The 14091-nt window shown below is 55.8% G+C and overlaps 1 protein-coding gene across 9 annotated transcripts in view; it reads left to right on the top strand.

Annotated features, from left to right (window-relative positions):
* Positions 1–2585: 2585 nt before the first annotated feature.
* Positions 2586–14091, top strand: part of LDB1 (LIM domain binding 1) — a 33130-nt gene continuing 21624 nt past the window's right edge. For 4 of the 9 annotated variants that reach the window (XR_010146694.1, XR_010146693.1, XR_010146692.1 and 1 more), the window contains exons 1-10: positions 2586–2717; positions 11265–11367; positions 11501–11545; positions 11657–11732; positions 11830–11932; positions 12100–12272; positions 12764–12886; positions 13124–13207; positions 13300–13423; positions 13630–13778. Coding sequence is in view for 5 of the 9 variants with exons in the window: in XM_016919189.4 (XP_016774678.1) it covers positions 2693–2717; positions 11265–11367; positions 11501–11545; positions 11657–11732; positions 11830–11932; positions 12100–12272; positions 12764–12886; positions 13124–13207; positions 13300–13423; positions 13630–13778 (1005 nt within the window). In the remaining 4 variants the exon portion in view is untranslated. Of the gene's footprint in view, positions 2718–3774; positions 8419–8468; positions 10734–11264; positions 11368–11500; positions 11546–11656; positions 11733–11829; positions 11933–12099; positions 12273–12763; positions 12887–13123; positions 13208–13299; positions 13424–13629; positions 13779–14091 lie in introns of those variants that run through there. The other 5 variants (XR_008537471.2, XM_016919190.3, XM_063781105.1 and 2 more) reach the window with 4 other exon arrangements.

Raw genomic sequence — 14091 nt, 5'->3', positions numbered from 1 at the left:
TTCTACCTTCCACATGTGTAATCTAGGAGAGGGAAATCTCAGATTCACAGGAGGCAAAGACCTTTATAGGGTGGGTTGTAGTCCCCCTGTCCACCCAGATGATCACCATTGTGTTGGTCAGCATGGAATCTGACCAAGCTAGTTGTTTGGAATGAGTGGCCTTAGGCGTAAGTGGTCACAGGATTGGAGGAAGGCAAATTCATGGACAGAAAAGAGAGAAGGAGGTCAAGGTAGGTATTCCCCCTCCTCCAAACCATCTCAAATAGTCCTGCCAATCCAGCCCCCTCCTCTCTTGGAATTGGATAATCTTAAAAAAAAAAAAAAAAAAAAAAAGGGCAGAAAGAACACGTATTTACAGGACTGCCTGGCTGACACTGGGCTACGTGACTGGGTGTACATTGTCTAGTTTGATACTCACCAAGCCATAGGTTACAGAGGATAAAGCTAGTGTCCCAGGTGGGGTGGTCAGTTGTCTCAAATCACTCAGGTAATGAGGAGCGAATCTTGCGTTCAAACCTAGGTATCCACAATTTCGGGCCAGTGTTCTGTTGCCTTATGTTCTCTCTACTCCCTCTAGTGCTGACCTTTGTCTGGGAGAATGCAGGGAGGGGGTGCACTCAGGCAGGGGATGCTGCCAAGGAAATACTTATGTGAGTGTGGATGGCTTCAGTCAGGTCCTCTCTGCTCCTGGTGGGGGTGGAGATGGGGAAACCTGGGGGTGGGAGACTCCACAGTGTACAAGCTCCCCTATCCCCCATCCTAAGCACATGGTGGGGAGGGTCTCCATCCCTAGGCAGGCCTTCTTTTCAATCCCTGGACTCTGCACCGTTCCATCATTTCATGCTCCCTCAGCAAAAACCTAAGGTGGAGAGAAGAGGTCTCATAAACACTTTAAGCCTCCGCATTTGTAACCCTCCCCCAGCCAGTCAAGCCAGCTGTGCAGACTCTGAGCCAGAGTGAGGGAACCAAACAGCCTTCTCAACCAACACCCCTCTAAGTAACAAAGAGGAGAACCCCCTACCCAGTCAGGGCCAGACGCCCTAGGGAGGAGACACTAGTCCAAGTCTCCATCGTCTATCCCTGGAGCCCATACTGAAACTTAAGAAAGAAAAGCTAGCAGCTGGGGACCCCAGGAGGGAGGGGGTCAACTCTCTACTCCAGGCGGCTCCCCTCCCTTCCCTCCTCCTGGCTAATAGGTATTTCCTGTTTATGAGGCAGCTAAAGCTGAGCTTTTGGGAAGGGATGTAGATGGAGCCCCTCCCCTCCTAGGGCTGGGTTGGGGAGTCCTTGAAGTGTGACTGAAGGTTGGGAGGCTCCTCCCAGGGGAAGGAGTGTTCCTTACATTGACCATCCACATCATCTCCCATCCAACCCCCCACGGCCCACAGCCTCTGCCTCTCTGGGTTAGGGGGCACTGGAGGGGCCTGTTTCCTGTTCTCATCTCCGAAGCCCTCAAAGGACAGCAGCTTCCAGGCAGGGGGGTCGGAGGCGGTGGGGTTGGGCGGTTGGTACGGAGGTGAAGGCACCAAGGCTGGAGAAAGGGGGGAAGGGAAGAGAGTGTCTTGACTGATGCGTCAGTCTGCAAGAAGGAAGGATGGCCTTCTATCGCCCCTCCGTAATCCAATCTGGTGGTCATTCCGCAGCCCCCTCCCCCCAGCAAAACACAGATCCCAAGCCCTTAGGCGGAGGAGGGCGGGGACCCCACTTAATTAACCCTTTTAGTTCTAGTCCCAACTGGTTTCGCAGGCAAAGGAGGAGTGGTTAATTTAGGGAAGGGGTGAGTTGAGGGGTTGCTACAAGAATTAAGAGAATGCTTCTTTACCCATCCAGCCTAGGGTAGGGACGCGAAACAAGGGGCCTCCAGAAGAAGGCTGGCGTCTCAGCAGGGAGCACGGACAGGGGGTCTGCAGTCCCTTTTCCCTCCCAGAGCGCGGCCCAGGGTGGAGAGAGATACACCACACTGCCCACCCCGGCTCCGCCTCCCCCAGCCGCGGCTCCCGCTCCGGCTCAGCCAGACTCCCCACCCGGCGGCACCCGGAGGACGGACACCGAGCGCGCGGCTGCGCCTCCAAGCCCTCCCCTTCGCCCTCCCTCTCTGGGGTCTCTGCCTCCGTCTCCTTTTTTAAAAGCTGCGTCACATGCATGCCGTTCCCCGAGCGCTCCCAGCCCCTCGCCGCCCGCCCGCCGCGCGGCGCACGCACGTCGTCGCTTGCTGCGCGCTCTCCCGGGTCACTTTGACACGGCTCTCCCCTCCCACTAGCAGGACAATTAGCATATTAATAAAGCCCGGCCCTGCCCGGCTTGGGCTGGGGAGCCGGCGCCGGCGCGAGGGAGCGCGAGCGCGAGGGCGGAGAGGGGGGCGCTCGGCGACGGCGGCGGCGGGGAGGGCGGCGGGAGCGCACAGACACGCACACGCACACGCGCACACACGGACACACACTCCGCGGACTCACACCCGCGCGCACACACGCAGAGGCCGCTCGCCTTCCTGCCTGGCTTCCTTCCTGTCTGCTCCGCGCCTGACAGGCCCCTCGCCGCAGCCAGGGGCCGCCCGCACCGGGCCGAGGCCGGGCCGGGCCGGCGGCGAGCGCAGCGGGGGCCGCGGGCGGCGGCGGCGGCTCATGCCCGGCCTGTCCCCGCGAGGGGCGGGCACCGTGACTCGGCTGGGCCCCCAGAGGCGGGCGATGTGAAGATGTCAGTGGGCTGTGCCTGTCCTGGTGAGTGGGGCGTGCGGCCACTCGGCCCCTTCCTGCCCAACCGTCCCTGCGGACCCCTCACCCCGTGTTTGGCGAGAACTTGTGTGGGGGGCGTCGATGGCATGGGGGAAGCCGGGGGCTGGAAGGGCTACGCGGGGCCTCAGGCTGGCGGGTAGCGTTTTCCCCAACTGTGTAAATGCGCAGCAGCCCAGAAACACGGGGAGGAGACGCTGGGGGTGGCTGATGTGTATGTTTTTTTGGGGGTAAGCTAATTGGGGAGAGGTTTGGGGGGGGCTGAAATTCTCAGAATTCCAGGTTGTTAGCCAATCAGAAGTGACTCTGGACTTTTGACCCCCCCCCCTCAGGTCACCATAGAGTTGTGATTGGCTGGTTTGGGCTGCCCCCCCTTCCCTGCTGCCCATTGCCTCTTACCTATCCTGTGACATACCCCCCATGCTGTTTCTGAGGACCCTGTTTGCAGGGAGGTATTGATTGCGGCCCATCTTGCCCCCCACCTTCAACTTTTCCTGCCTGTTGCCAGGGAAGGTTGGCCCTCCTGAGGCACCGGAGGTACTCCTAAGAGGTGCCAGATAATTGGACCCTTGGGTCTGGCATCTCCGCCCTAGTGGGAGGGCAGGCTAGGAAATAGAGTGATTTGTGGAGAGGTAAGCTGGGGGAGCAATACTTGACCCAAAACTGAGAACTTGAGAGAGGACCCAGGCTCAGATCCCTGCCTCCCCAAAACATATCAGCTCTTGCCAGGGATAGCCTAGGTCTGAGTTTTTTTCCTGGGGGGCGGGTGGGGAGGGGGGCGGGGGGCGTCTACCTCACTTCCAGGAGGAAAGAGAGAAGCCATGCGACTGGAGAGGTAGTCTACAGAGGGCCTCACGGCACACTGTCTGTCTCCATCCCCGGGACTCTGGGTCCTGGAATTGGCCCTCCTGCCCCAGACTGGAGTCAGCTTTCTCCTGGAAGTCAGTGTCCCTGAATGTAGCCCGCTTTGGCTACATACTTCACAGCTGGACACCCACCACTCCCCCACAAATCCCCAAGGGAAGCTGCCAGTGCGGAAGCTTCCTTGAAAATCATGTGACCCAGGCCAAGCTGGGCTGGGCACACACTTCAGGTGCCTGCTGAGGCTGATGTTTAAGGGGCATGGGTCCCAGATCGAGGAATAAGAGAACCTAAGAATCCTAGAATATCCGAGTATGGGAACCACTGGCTCCTGCTGCAGAGGGTTGGGGAGAGGAGAGGGAAGAGCTTGCCAAGCTGGAATCCTGCCTGGCCCCGTCGTCCCTCCTTCTACCAGCTTGGTGTACATGTTTATGTTGTGGATTTTCTCCTTTATAATTGACCCATGCTGGGTACCCCTTTCAGATCCATCATGTTCTTAGCCCACCCCAGGGCCCTGACCCTCCATCACCACACATGAGCAGAGCAGTTAAACTAAGGATCTGAACAAGCTAGAGGGATGAGTCTTAAATTGTGATTCTTAGTTCCTACAAATAGTGGGTAAGCGGGTATGTATGTATGGAGGGGTTGTCAGGCTGGAGGTGGATGGGAGGTTGGCCCTGAAGTTGGGGCAGGGTGCCTGGGTCAAGTGGGAGGAGAGAGAAAATCTCTTCTTCTTAGTCTCTGGGAGCAGCATGGGAACAGGAAGAGGGCCCAAGCCCAGGGGTTTGTGGGTGGTGGGTGGGAAGACAACTTCAGTCAATGCCCCAGAAGGCATGTTCCTTTTGTGTCTGGTGGTCTGACTGAGGGAGAGAGGGCAAAAGATAGGGAAGAGTGGGGAGTATTTTTCCAGATCATGAAGAAGTCTTATAGATTGATGCCAAAGAGGGTGGATGGAGGTTAGACTTCAAGGAGAACCACATGGGGAGGGCTTCAGAGTAGACTGGAGGTGGGGAATAGTAGCAGTTGAGGTTAGAGAGGGGACCTGGCTTGCGGCTTGCTTGGATGGGGGAGCACATGCTTGAACACAAGGAAGGCATGGCAGCATGTAGCAGTCCAGGCCCGAAGATTTCCCCCACCTTGAGCAGCCCTGGGGTGAGGGCTGAGGCGCCCTGGCAGGCCGCCTGCCGCCTGCCTGCCTGTCTGAGTCTCTCCTTTGTGTTCTGCTGTCTCCGGGCTCCTCCTCCTCCCCCAGCCCGGCAGAGACAGCACATGCCCCACACATGTGACTGAGGGAAGCCAGAGCGCACACAGACCCACACATATGCACACGCAGAAGCACCACAAGATACACACATACACATGCCCAGCTCCCATAGTGCTCCTGGGGTGAGGACCAGCTTCTGGGGCTGGAATGGCTGGGAGCAGGGAGAGCCTCTGACTAAGGGGCATCACCCTGAGCAAGATGCTGAGGGGGCCAGGGCCTGTCTGGGGCAGCATGTGGCTCAGAAGGGTTAAGGCAGGGAGGAGTAGGGGGAGGGGAGGAGGCAGCAGTGGTGGCGGCTGGGAGCCAGGAGAGGAGGATGGCAGAGCGCCAGGCCAACGGGAGGCCGGGCACAGACAAAGGAAGGGGGGCAGGCACACTGGAGGCCTGGGTCAGGGAGCCCCAGGGGCCCGGGCAGGGGGCAGTGTTGGTACCTCATCCTGTGGGCTGGGGCTGGCTGCTGTCCTTTGAGTCCCCACCTCCAGGAGGAGTACTTTCCCTCATCATCTTTGTCATTATTTGCTGCTCCCTCCACCTCACCACCAATTCTAAGGCCTTCTAACTCAGACTTGCTCTTTTTAGCTGGACCTGTTCTGCCCCTGTGCAACTGGGTAAATCTGGTCAGAGCAGAGAAAGGAGCAGACTTGCTGGAGAAGGAGAACTAGAAGGCCTGTTTTGAATGGTTTGCCAGTCTTGATACATCTTGGCATTTAGGGGCCCCTCCACCCCACAGCGAGACTGGAGGGCCCTTGTAGTCCCTCCTGTCTGAGGAGACAGGGTGGGTGTGGGGTTCTGAGCTCTGGGCTGGAGGCAAAAGCCAGAGCACATTTCCCCCTCCCCATGAGGACAGTGATTTGAGGCCTGGAGGGGGAAGGGAGTAGGAATGGCTGCAGGGCTTGGCTTGTATCTGGTGGGTTTAGAAGTGCAGGGTTCAACCCCCCCACCCCCCAGCCCACCCTGGTCATCCTGTCTCAGTGGATTCTGTTAGGATCTCACTGTTAGGATATTTGGCCCTATGTGCTATGAGGATCTCTTGAGGTACTGCCTGTGAATGCACTTTGGAAAGTTTAAAGGCAGTGGGGGAGAAGTGGGACTACCCCAGAGTTAAGCTGTAAATTTGGGAGTCAGTGGGAGTGTCTTAAGTCCTGGTGATAGGCTGTATGTTGCAGGGTCTGGCTGAATGTTATAGATTTCAGTATGTTTGTGAAAGCTGGGGTTTATTCTATGGCCAGGCTGTGATGAGGAATGGTACGCAGGCTTCAGAGAGGGTGATTTATAGGTTAAGTCCTTGCATAATAAATGATCGGGGTGTGTATGTGATAGGCTGTCACAGGTTTAGGGGTTATAACACAGTTTTGGTGTGTGTATTGAGGTCAGGATGCGTGTCATAGGTCCCAGTGTGTATGACTTAGACTGTGTGTGTGTGTATATATCCAGGATTTGGGTATATTTAGGATTTGAGATATATCACAGGTTGATGGCCAGATGCGGTGGCTCACATCTGTAATACTAGCACTTTGGGAGGCCAAGGTGGGTGGATCACCTGAGGTCAGGCGTTCGAGACCAGCCTGGCCAACATAGTGAAACCTGTCTCTACTAAAAATATAAAAATTAGCTGGGTGTGGTGGCATGCACCTGTAATCTCAGCTACTCAGGAGGCTGAGGCAGGAGAATCGCTTGAACCCAGGAGCTGGAGGTTGCAGTGAGCCGAGATCGCGCCACTGCACTCCAGCCTAAGCAACAGAGCGAGACTCCGTCTTGGAAAAAAGATATATCACAGGTTGAAATGTGTATCAGGTAGTGATTTATGTGAAAGTGAGATGTGTTATTTATGTGGAAGATGTTCACAGAGCCAGGTGCAATATTACTGCACAGTTAACTAGTGAGTATGTCATAAGAAATCCTGTCCTTGGAGTTATGTGTGAATATAGTTGGGGGTAGGAGACAGGAAGTAGAGAAACAGACACTCAAATTGCAAAGAAGGAAATAGAAGGTTCGTGCTCCCCCTTCCCGTGTGTGTGTGTGTGTTTGTGTGTGTGTGTGTGTGTGTGTGTGTGTGTACTATGTATTTTCCTTTTCCTATTTGTCCACGAGTAAGGTCTGGCCCACTACCCAAGTTTTAGAAATATTCCCTCCTGCTACAACAAAATTACCTTAGGGAAAAAAATAGAAATATCTGCTCCCTTGGGATGCCCTGCTGGATGGGAGAACAGGTCCTATCCACTAACCACACGTTTTTTTTTCTGGGGTGGTGGGGAGGATTCAGCAGCAAACTAAGCTCCTTCTGGGGACCCTTGGATGGCCAAGTTGGCTTTCCCTAGCTCTGACAATGCCTCTTTCCCTGGCACCCACTTGTCTTCAGTGGTGGTGGGGAAGGGGGCTTCCTGTTAAGGGGGATCTAAGTCAAGGCTTGGAATTTAGCTGGGTTGGGGGCAGGGAAGCCTGGAGTGTCCCCCTTCCTCCAATCAGTGTTTACAGTCTGATGTCAGAATGTGTGTCTGTCAAAAATAACCCCCTGGAGCCTCTCCCCCCAGCTGCTCCAGGATTTCACCAGGGGAGCCCAGGCTGGCAGTCCGGGCCAGCCTTCAACCTGAGCGATCACAGGGGCGAGAAAGATTTGGGGGAGGTTTGGGAGGTGCTTTGAAGATCTTGGAGTCTGCAGAGAGGAGCCCGCCCTCCTCCATCTCTGCCAGTGGCTTTGGCCCACCTGCTCACTCCTGAGCACCGTGCCTGGGGCTCGGGGGAGGCGGGCTGCATTTCGTTCCTGGCCCCCACAGGCCTCTCCTCCATCCAGGTCTCTCCTGGCCCAATCTGATCCGTCCCCTGTCTCTCCCAGTCTCTGTCTCTCTTTTGTTTTTCTCAGCAGTCCCTCCGTCCCAGCTTCCCTCCCTCCCTTGCTCTTCCTCTTTCCTCTCAGGGAGGGGGCGGGGCTGGTGGGGGCAGCTCCACCCTCCGCCCGCCCTGGGGCCTCATTCTGAGAGAGGCTCCAAGAGAGCGAGCGGGGAGGGAGGGAGGCAGGGAGAGAAAGGGAGAAAGGCAGGCAGCCGGCGGGCGCTGCGTGTGTGTCTGAGTGTGCGAGTGTGAGTGAGTGTGAGTGCCGGGTCCTGCCTCTCCTGGTGCCCCCAGCAGAGGGGCCCGGTGGCCTGGGGAGGGCGGGCGGGCTGCTCGGAGGCAGAGGCAGCGAGAGGCGGCGGCGGGGAGAGCCGAGGAGGAGGAGGAGGAGAGAGGAAAGAGCGGAGCAGCCATTGTTGAGGGAAACCTTGCAAACAAAGAAGGCTCCGGACTCCCCGCGGCCCCCCGCCCCCCAGGCCGGCCCCCTGGCCCCCGGCCCCCGGCCCAGTGGCCATTGTAACTTTCCCCCGGGACTGCGGCCGCCGCGGGGCGGGCCGAGGCTGTGCGTGCGAGTCTTTGTGCGGCCGGCGGACTGGAGCTCCCAGTCGGGCCTGCCCGTCCCACTCGGGACATGAGCTGCTGAAGTTGTCCCCCCGTCAGCCCTCACCCCTGCCAGGACTCCTCTGGGCTTGCAGTCACTCCCCGTACCTCTTCTGGCCCCCTCGGTTCTCCCAGGTAAGTCTGGGCACCCTGCAAGCCTGTTGGGGGTGGGCGGAAGGCCCTCAGCCCGGCCCGGGCCTGATCTGCGGGCTGGGGGAGAGGTGCCCCAGCCCAGAGCCGCCGGGGCGCTCAGGCCTGCTGACCTGTGGCCAGTCCCTAAAGGGAGGAGGCCTGCCCTCGAGTCAGCCTGGTTACCATGGCAATACCCAGCTGGAGGTGCCCACCTCAGCCCTGGGATGCAGCTTCCACCCTGAGAAAACTTTACTAGTTCTGGGCTCTTCTCTCCCCCTTCCTAAAGGCTTCCAATTTGCTAGAGGTGGGAGGGGGGCTATGGCTGATTCCAGGGCTGGATGACACATCTCCTCCGTCCCCCCACCTTGCTGCCTCTACTCCTGCTGCTGGGGACAGGCAGCAACAGGGACAGATGGTCTGGGTGATGTCCCTCCCCTTCTCTACTCACTCCCAAGCCCTTGTGCTGGAGCCACTGGGAGTTGTGGCTCTGGAGAGATGCTGAGTTTGTGTCCATTCACTGGAGGTGTAAATAGAGGCCCAGAGCTTTGGGCTCTAGCTCCTCAGAGCTATTTACCCAGGCCTAGACAATGCCTGTTCATTCTCTAGAGAGAGAAATGGAGGCTCTGAGAGTTTGTTTTTTTTTTTTTACAAAATTGGAGAGAAACCCAGACGTCCTGCCTCCTGTCTCTTCAGGTTCTTGAGCTAACACATTTCAAGTGGCCCGGAAACTGAGGAGGCAGGGGTGGTTAAGCTATGGGAGAAAGGATGGCCTCGCCAGGTCTGAGAATCTACTCTTGGGTTTATTGCCCAGGCCTGGCCTCTGGTGGGCTGTGTGAGCTTGGGCTTCCTGTGTGGCCTTAGTCTGCCTGTCTGTGGAGTGGGGAGACTTGGTGGCTGGGTGGGGACTGTCTTTCTGGAGACACAGGCTCAGTCCAGACTGGCATGTGAAGGCTGTGTGTGCTGTTCTTGGAGCATATGGATGTGGCCCGTGAGAGCTCGTGCATGGGGTGAGGGCCTGTTGCGGGCATCTGAATCTGCCTGGGGCTGCTGGGTTCCAGCCTTTGATAGGCATGTTAGGGCGAGCTGAGGGTGAAAGCCTGCTAGGCAGGATGAGGCACACGTGTGTGCAGGCACACACAGGCTCTGACTTGGCACCTTCAGAGACTGTGCAGTCTGGGACCCTCCTTTTGCCTGCATTGTGAGGACAGGGCTCTGGGGAGAGAATTAAATGACACATGTTGGCACAGGGTCTTCTTTTGTCTCTTCCCCCCAAAGGAACAAAATAGGTTTTGTATCTAAGTTGGGGAGGAGATCTAGATACAGCCAATCTAGCTACCCTTCCAAATGCAGTCGAGTTTTAGGGACCCAAGGAAGCAAATGTGATTGGAGTCAGATGAACTTTTGCGCCTGTGCCTCAGTTTCCCCTCCTTTCTGGTGAGAAGGGGAAACAGAGTTGCAGGGGTACCTGGCTCATACCCAACTATGAATTTAACACTATTTCCAGTCAGAAAACAGTATTCCAGGAACTGTTTGCTGTTAGGTGAGGTGAGAGAGAGGACATGTGCACATCACAGATACACACTAGTGAGACCCCTGTCTAGTGACCACTTGCCCCTAGACTGAGGAACATAGGCTTCTTCCCAGACCACCTACTTCTCAATTGTAGGTAGAGCGGGATGCAAAGGAGGCTCATCTGCCTGCTTCCCCGACTCCCAAGTCTCAGAAGAGAAAAGGGGTTGAGGCTTTGGGTTTCTGGTTTGGAGACAATACTGTCTACCCTTGGGGGCGGGGGTGGGGGCTGGGCTGATAAGGGAGTGGCCGTTAGTGGGGAGGCAGAAGGCCCAACTGGTTATCTGGTAGGCCACACCCAACAGGCACCCACCCCCATTTATCTTTCCATCCCTTGCCCTCCTGAGACCCTGAGGGTGGAGGAAGGGCAGAGTTTGAAAATCCTCCCTTTTCCTCCCCCACTTTGGTCTCTAGAGGGCAATAGAGGGGTCAGATGGTAGAAAGAGTATAGGATGTGGGAATCAGAAGATCCAAGCTCAAGTCCTAGCTTTGACAGTTACTAGCTTTATGATCTTGGCAAGTTCCTTTGAGCCCTCAGTTGCCTCATCTGTAAAATGGGAATGTTATGGTCAGCCCTGCTACCTCATAAGGTTGTTTTGATGATTGAGTGAAAGTATGTAGATTAAAAGGGGGTTTATCAATATTAGATTCTAATGATTGGATATTTATTTATTCTGTGATCATTCTTCCCAGCTTCAATTCCTCTTCTGTCATCTAGGACTCAGCCAAATGAAGAAATGGGATCTTGGGTATGCGCTGGGATTAGGGTGGACTACTCTTGTTTCTTAATGAAATAAGATTGGAGCCAGAATTAGAAGGAGAGACAGGTGCTCCCTAGAGTAGCCCCCTCCCCTAGTCCACCACTCTCTTATAATCAGGCCAGGGAGCTCCATAAGACCATCCCTATCCACACAGTCTAGCAGGATTATCGGACAGCTCCCAAGAGGGGGTCAGGGGACTCCTTTTTCTTTTTGAGACAGGGTCTCACTCTGTTGTCCAGGCTGGAGTGCAGTGGTATGATCTCCGCTCACTTCAGTGTTGACCTCCCAGGCTCAAGTGATCCTCCTGCCTCAGCCTCCCAAGTAGCTGGAACCACAGGCATGCACCACCACACCCGGCCAACTTTTCAATTATTTTTAGAGACGAGGTCTCGCTATGTTGCCTAGGCTGGTCCCTGCAGCCTCGACCTCCTGTGCTCAATCAATCTTCTTGCCTTGGACTCCCAAAGTGCTAGATGTGAGCCACCGCGCCCAGCTATGACTCCTTTCTTTCTTGTCTAGGTTGTTCCTCAAAGTCATTCAAGCTGTACTCGCCGAAGGAGCCCCCGAACGGCAACGCCTTTCCCCCCTTCCATCCCGGCACCATGCTGGATAGGGATGTGGGGTAAGTGAGTCTCTTGGCCACTTCCTAACCCTTCTCCAGGTGGGATCCTGCCTGGAAAGGGGAGGGAGTAGCCCCCTGCCCCCAATAATTCCTGTCTTCAACCCCCATTCTCATAGCCTCTTCCTTTACACAGCCCAACTCCCATGTATCCGCCTACATACCTGGAGCCAGGGATTGGGTAAGTGGAGTCCAGTGGGGAAGAAGGTGCTTTCCACTGGGTGAAGGCCGAGGTAGGGGGTGGAGGGGGCAGGCTCCGCTCCTACTGACCTCTCTCCTTCACTTCCTCCAGGAGGCACACACCATATGGCAACCAAACTGACTACAGAATATTTGAGCTTAACAAACGGCTTCAGAACTGGACAGAGGTATGGCCAAGGGAAAAGGGGCTGGGAGCAGGAGGGCCATCTGGGCACCCTGTGGGATATCTTATGACACATGAACACCCGTTACCATGCTCCCTAGGAGTGTGACAATCTCTGGTGGGATGCATTCACGACTGAGTTCTTTGAGGATGATGCCATGTTGACCATCACTTTCTGCCTGGAGGATGGACCAAAGAGATATAGTAAGTGGCCTCTGGGGTCTTGCTATGAGGGTGTATACCTCCTATGTCGTTCTAAGGTCTAGAAGTGGGTCTGGGAGTGCCAGGGGATATCTAGATTGGTAGGGGAGGCATCTGCCTGGCCCCTTTTGCGGTCCCTTTGTCCTGAAGAGTTTGTCCCATCTCTACAGCCATTGGCCGGACCCTGATCCCACGCTACTTCCGCAGCATCTTTGAGGGGGGTGCTACGGAGCTGTACTATGTTCTTAAGCACCCCAAGGAGGCATTCCACAGCAACTTTGTGTCCCTCGACTGTGACCAGGGCAGCATGGTGACCCAGCATGGCAAGCCCATGTTCACCCAGGTCAGCAACCCAGCTGGATGTGGAACACCATGGCACCTGGGTTTGATTCCCATCCTCTCTCCCAGTGTATACTCACAGCTGTTCCCCAGGGAGCCATAATGTGAAGTGGCAAAATAAGAAGGGCGGGTAGGCATGTTGCAACCGTCAGCAAACATGTATTGTGTTTGTATGGGATAGTTTTCTGGGCCCCAAGGCTACACGAGTGAACAAGAGTCTGCCCTCATATAGCTTAGAGCAGGTGGGTGTATCACTAGCCACATGGGGAGAGGACAAGGATCTGTTAAGCTTTTCTACTGTGTGTCTGTGTGTCTGTGTGTAAGGGCCAGGTATATGGGTGGGGGGTGCTGTGACATTTATGCACCCAGATTTAATGTGCAGGTGACAAAAGTGTATGCAATGGGAGAGTTGTAAGCAAATGGGAGACTGTAATAGACATACCTTCAGGTATGGTATGTGGGGAGGGGGCAGGGTTCTGACAAGCCTGTCCCCAGGTGTGTGTGGAGGGCCGGTTGTACCTGGAGTTCATGTTTGACGACATGATGCGGATAAAGACGTGGCACTTCAGCATCCGGCAGCACCGAGAGCTCATCCCCCGCAGCATCCTTGCCATGCATGTGAGTCGTGGGCAGGACCCAGGATGCAAGAGTGAAGGCAGGCGGTTGAAGGGTGGAACAAGGTCTGCCATTTCCCGACTGACTACTTAGACAGAGGGTTAGGGTTTCTTCATCTGAACAGCAGGTTTAATAAGAGACTATCCTCTCTCAGGAGTGTCACAATGCTCAGATGATAGGGCAGGTGAGCAGAGGCAACCCAGGTGTCAGTGTTCTTTCTTGTCTTTTCTCCCACTCTAGGCCCAAGACCCCCAGATGTTGGATCAGCTCTCCAAAAACATCACTCGGTGTGGGCTGTCCAATTCCACTCTCAACTACCTCCGAGTGAGTCTCCGACCACCCGGTTTCTGCCCCAGTCCATTTAGTCTCGGCTCCATGTCTGTCCCCTGACAAGCCACCTCCTTATCTACCCCTAGCTCTGTGTGATACTCGAGCCCATGCAAGAGCTCATGTCACGCCACAAGACCTATAGCCTCAGCCCCCGCGACTGCCTCAAGACCTGCCTTTTCCAGAAGTGGCAGCGCATGGTAGCACCCCCTGGTGAGTGCCTTGCACCTGCTCTTACCAGGATCTCACACCGCTTCCCAAAGCTGTATCTTTATTTCCTTTTGAAGTTTTCCCCGCCCCTTCCTTGTTCCCGGGTCTACAAAATTGGGATCAGGGCAGGCTCATGCTCCTTGGGAGCCACAGTGGAGAATAGGGGACCTGGGGCCCTCTCCCATCTGAGTCTCCGTTTACCGGCACAGCGGAGCCCACACGTCAGCAGCCCAGCAAACGGCGGAAACGGAAGATGTCAGGGGGCAGCACCATGAGCTCTGGTGGTGGCAACACCAACAACAGCAACAGCAAGAAGAAGAGCCCAGCTAGCACCTTCGCCCTCTCCAGCCAGGTACCTGTAAGCATCTCGGCTTTCTTCTCTCTTCTGGGCTGCCCCACCACTCACCCCTGACCCCTGTCCAAGCCTGAGCTCACTAGCAGGCGTAGAAGCAAAGACAGTTTTCCTCATGTACTCTGCCAGCATGGGCTAACTGCTTTTACTGGTGAGAGAGTTCTTGTCAGGCACTTGCATGGGTGTGATCACACAGACTCAGCCATAGGAAGCTAGGGCATAAAGGGACAGAGACACCCATGAGGACATACGGATATTCAGGACAGACAGCTTGGGGCTCACAGACCATCCAGCACACACACTCAAACTGATAGACATG

This window comes from Pan troglodytes, chromosome 8 (genome assembly GCF_028858775.2).
Source record: "Pan troglodytes isolate AG18354 chromosome 8, NHGRI_mPanTro3-v2.0_pri, whole genome shotgun sequence".
NCBI lineage: Eukaryota > Metazoa > Chordata > Mammalia > Primates > Hominidae > Pan > Pan troglodytes.
The sequence above is the reverse complement of the archived record's forward strand: the minus strand, read 5'-3'. Positions and strand labels throughout refer to the sequence as shown.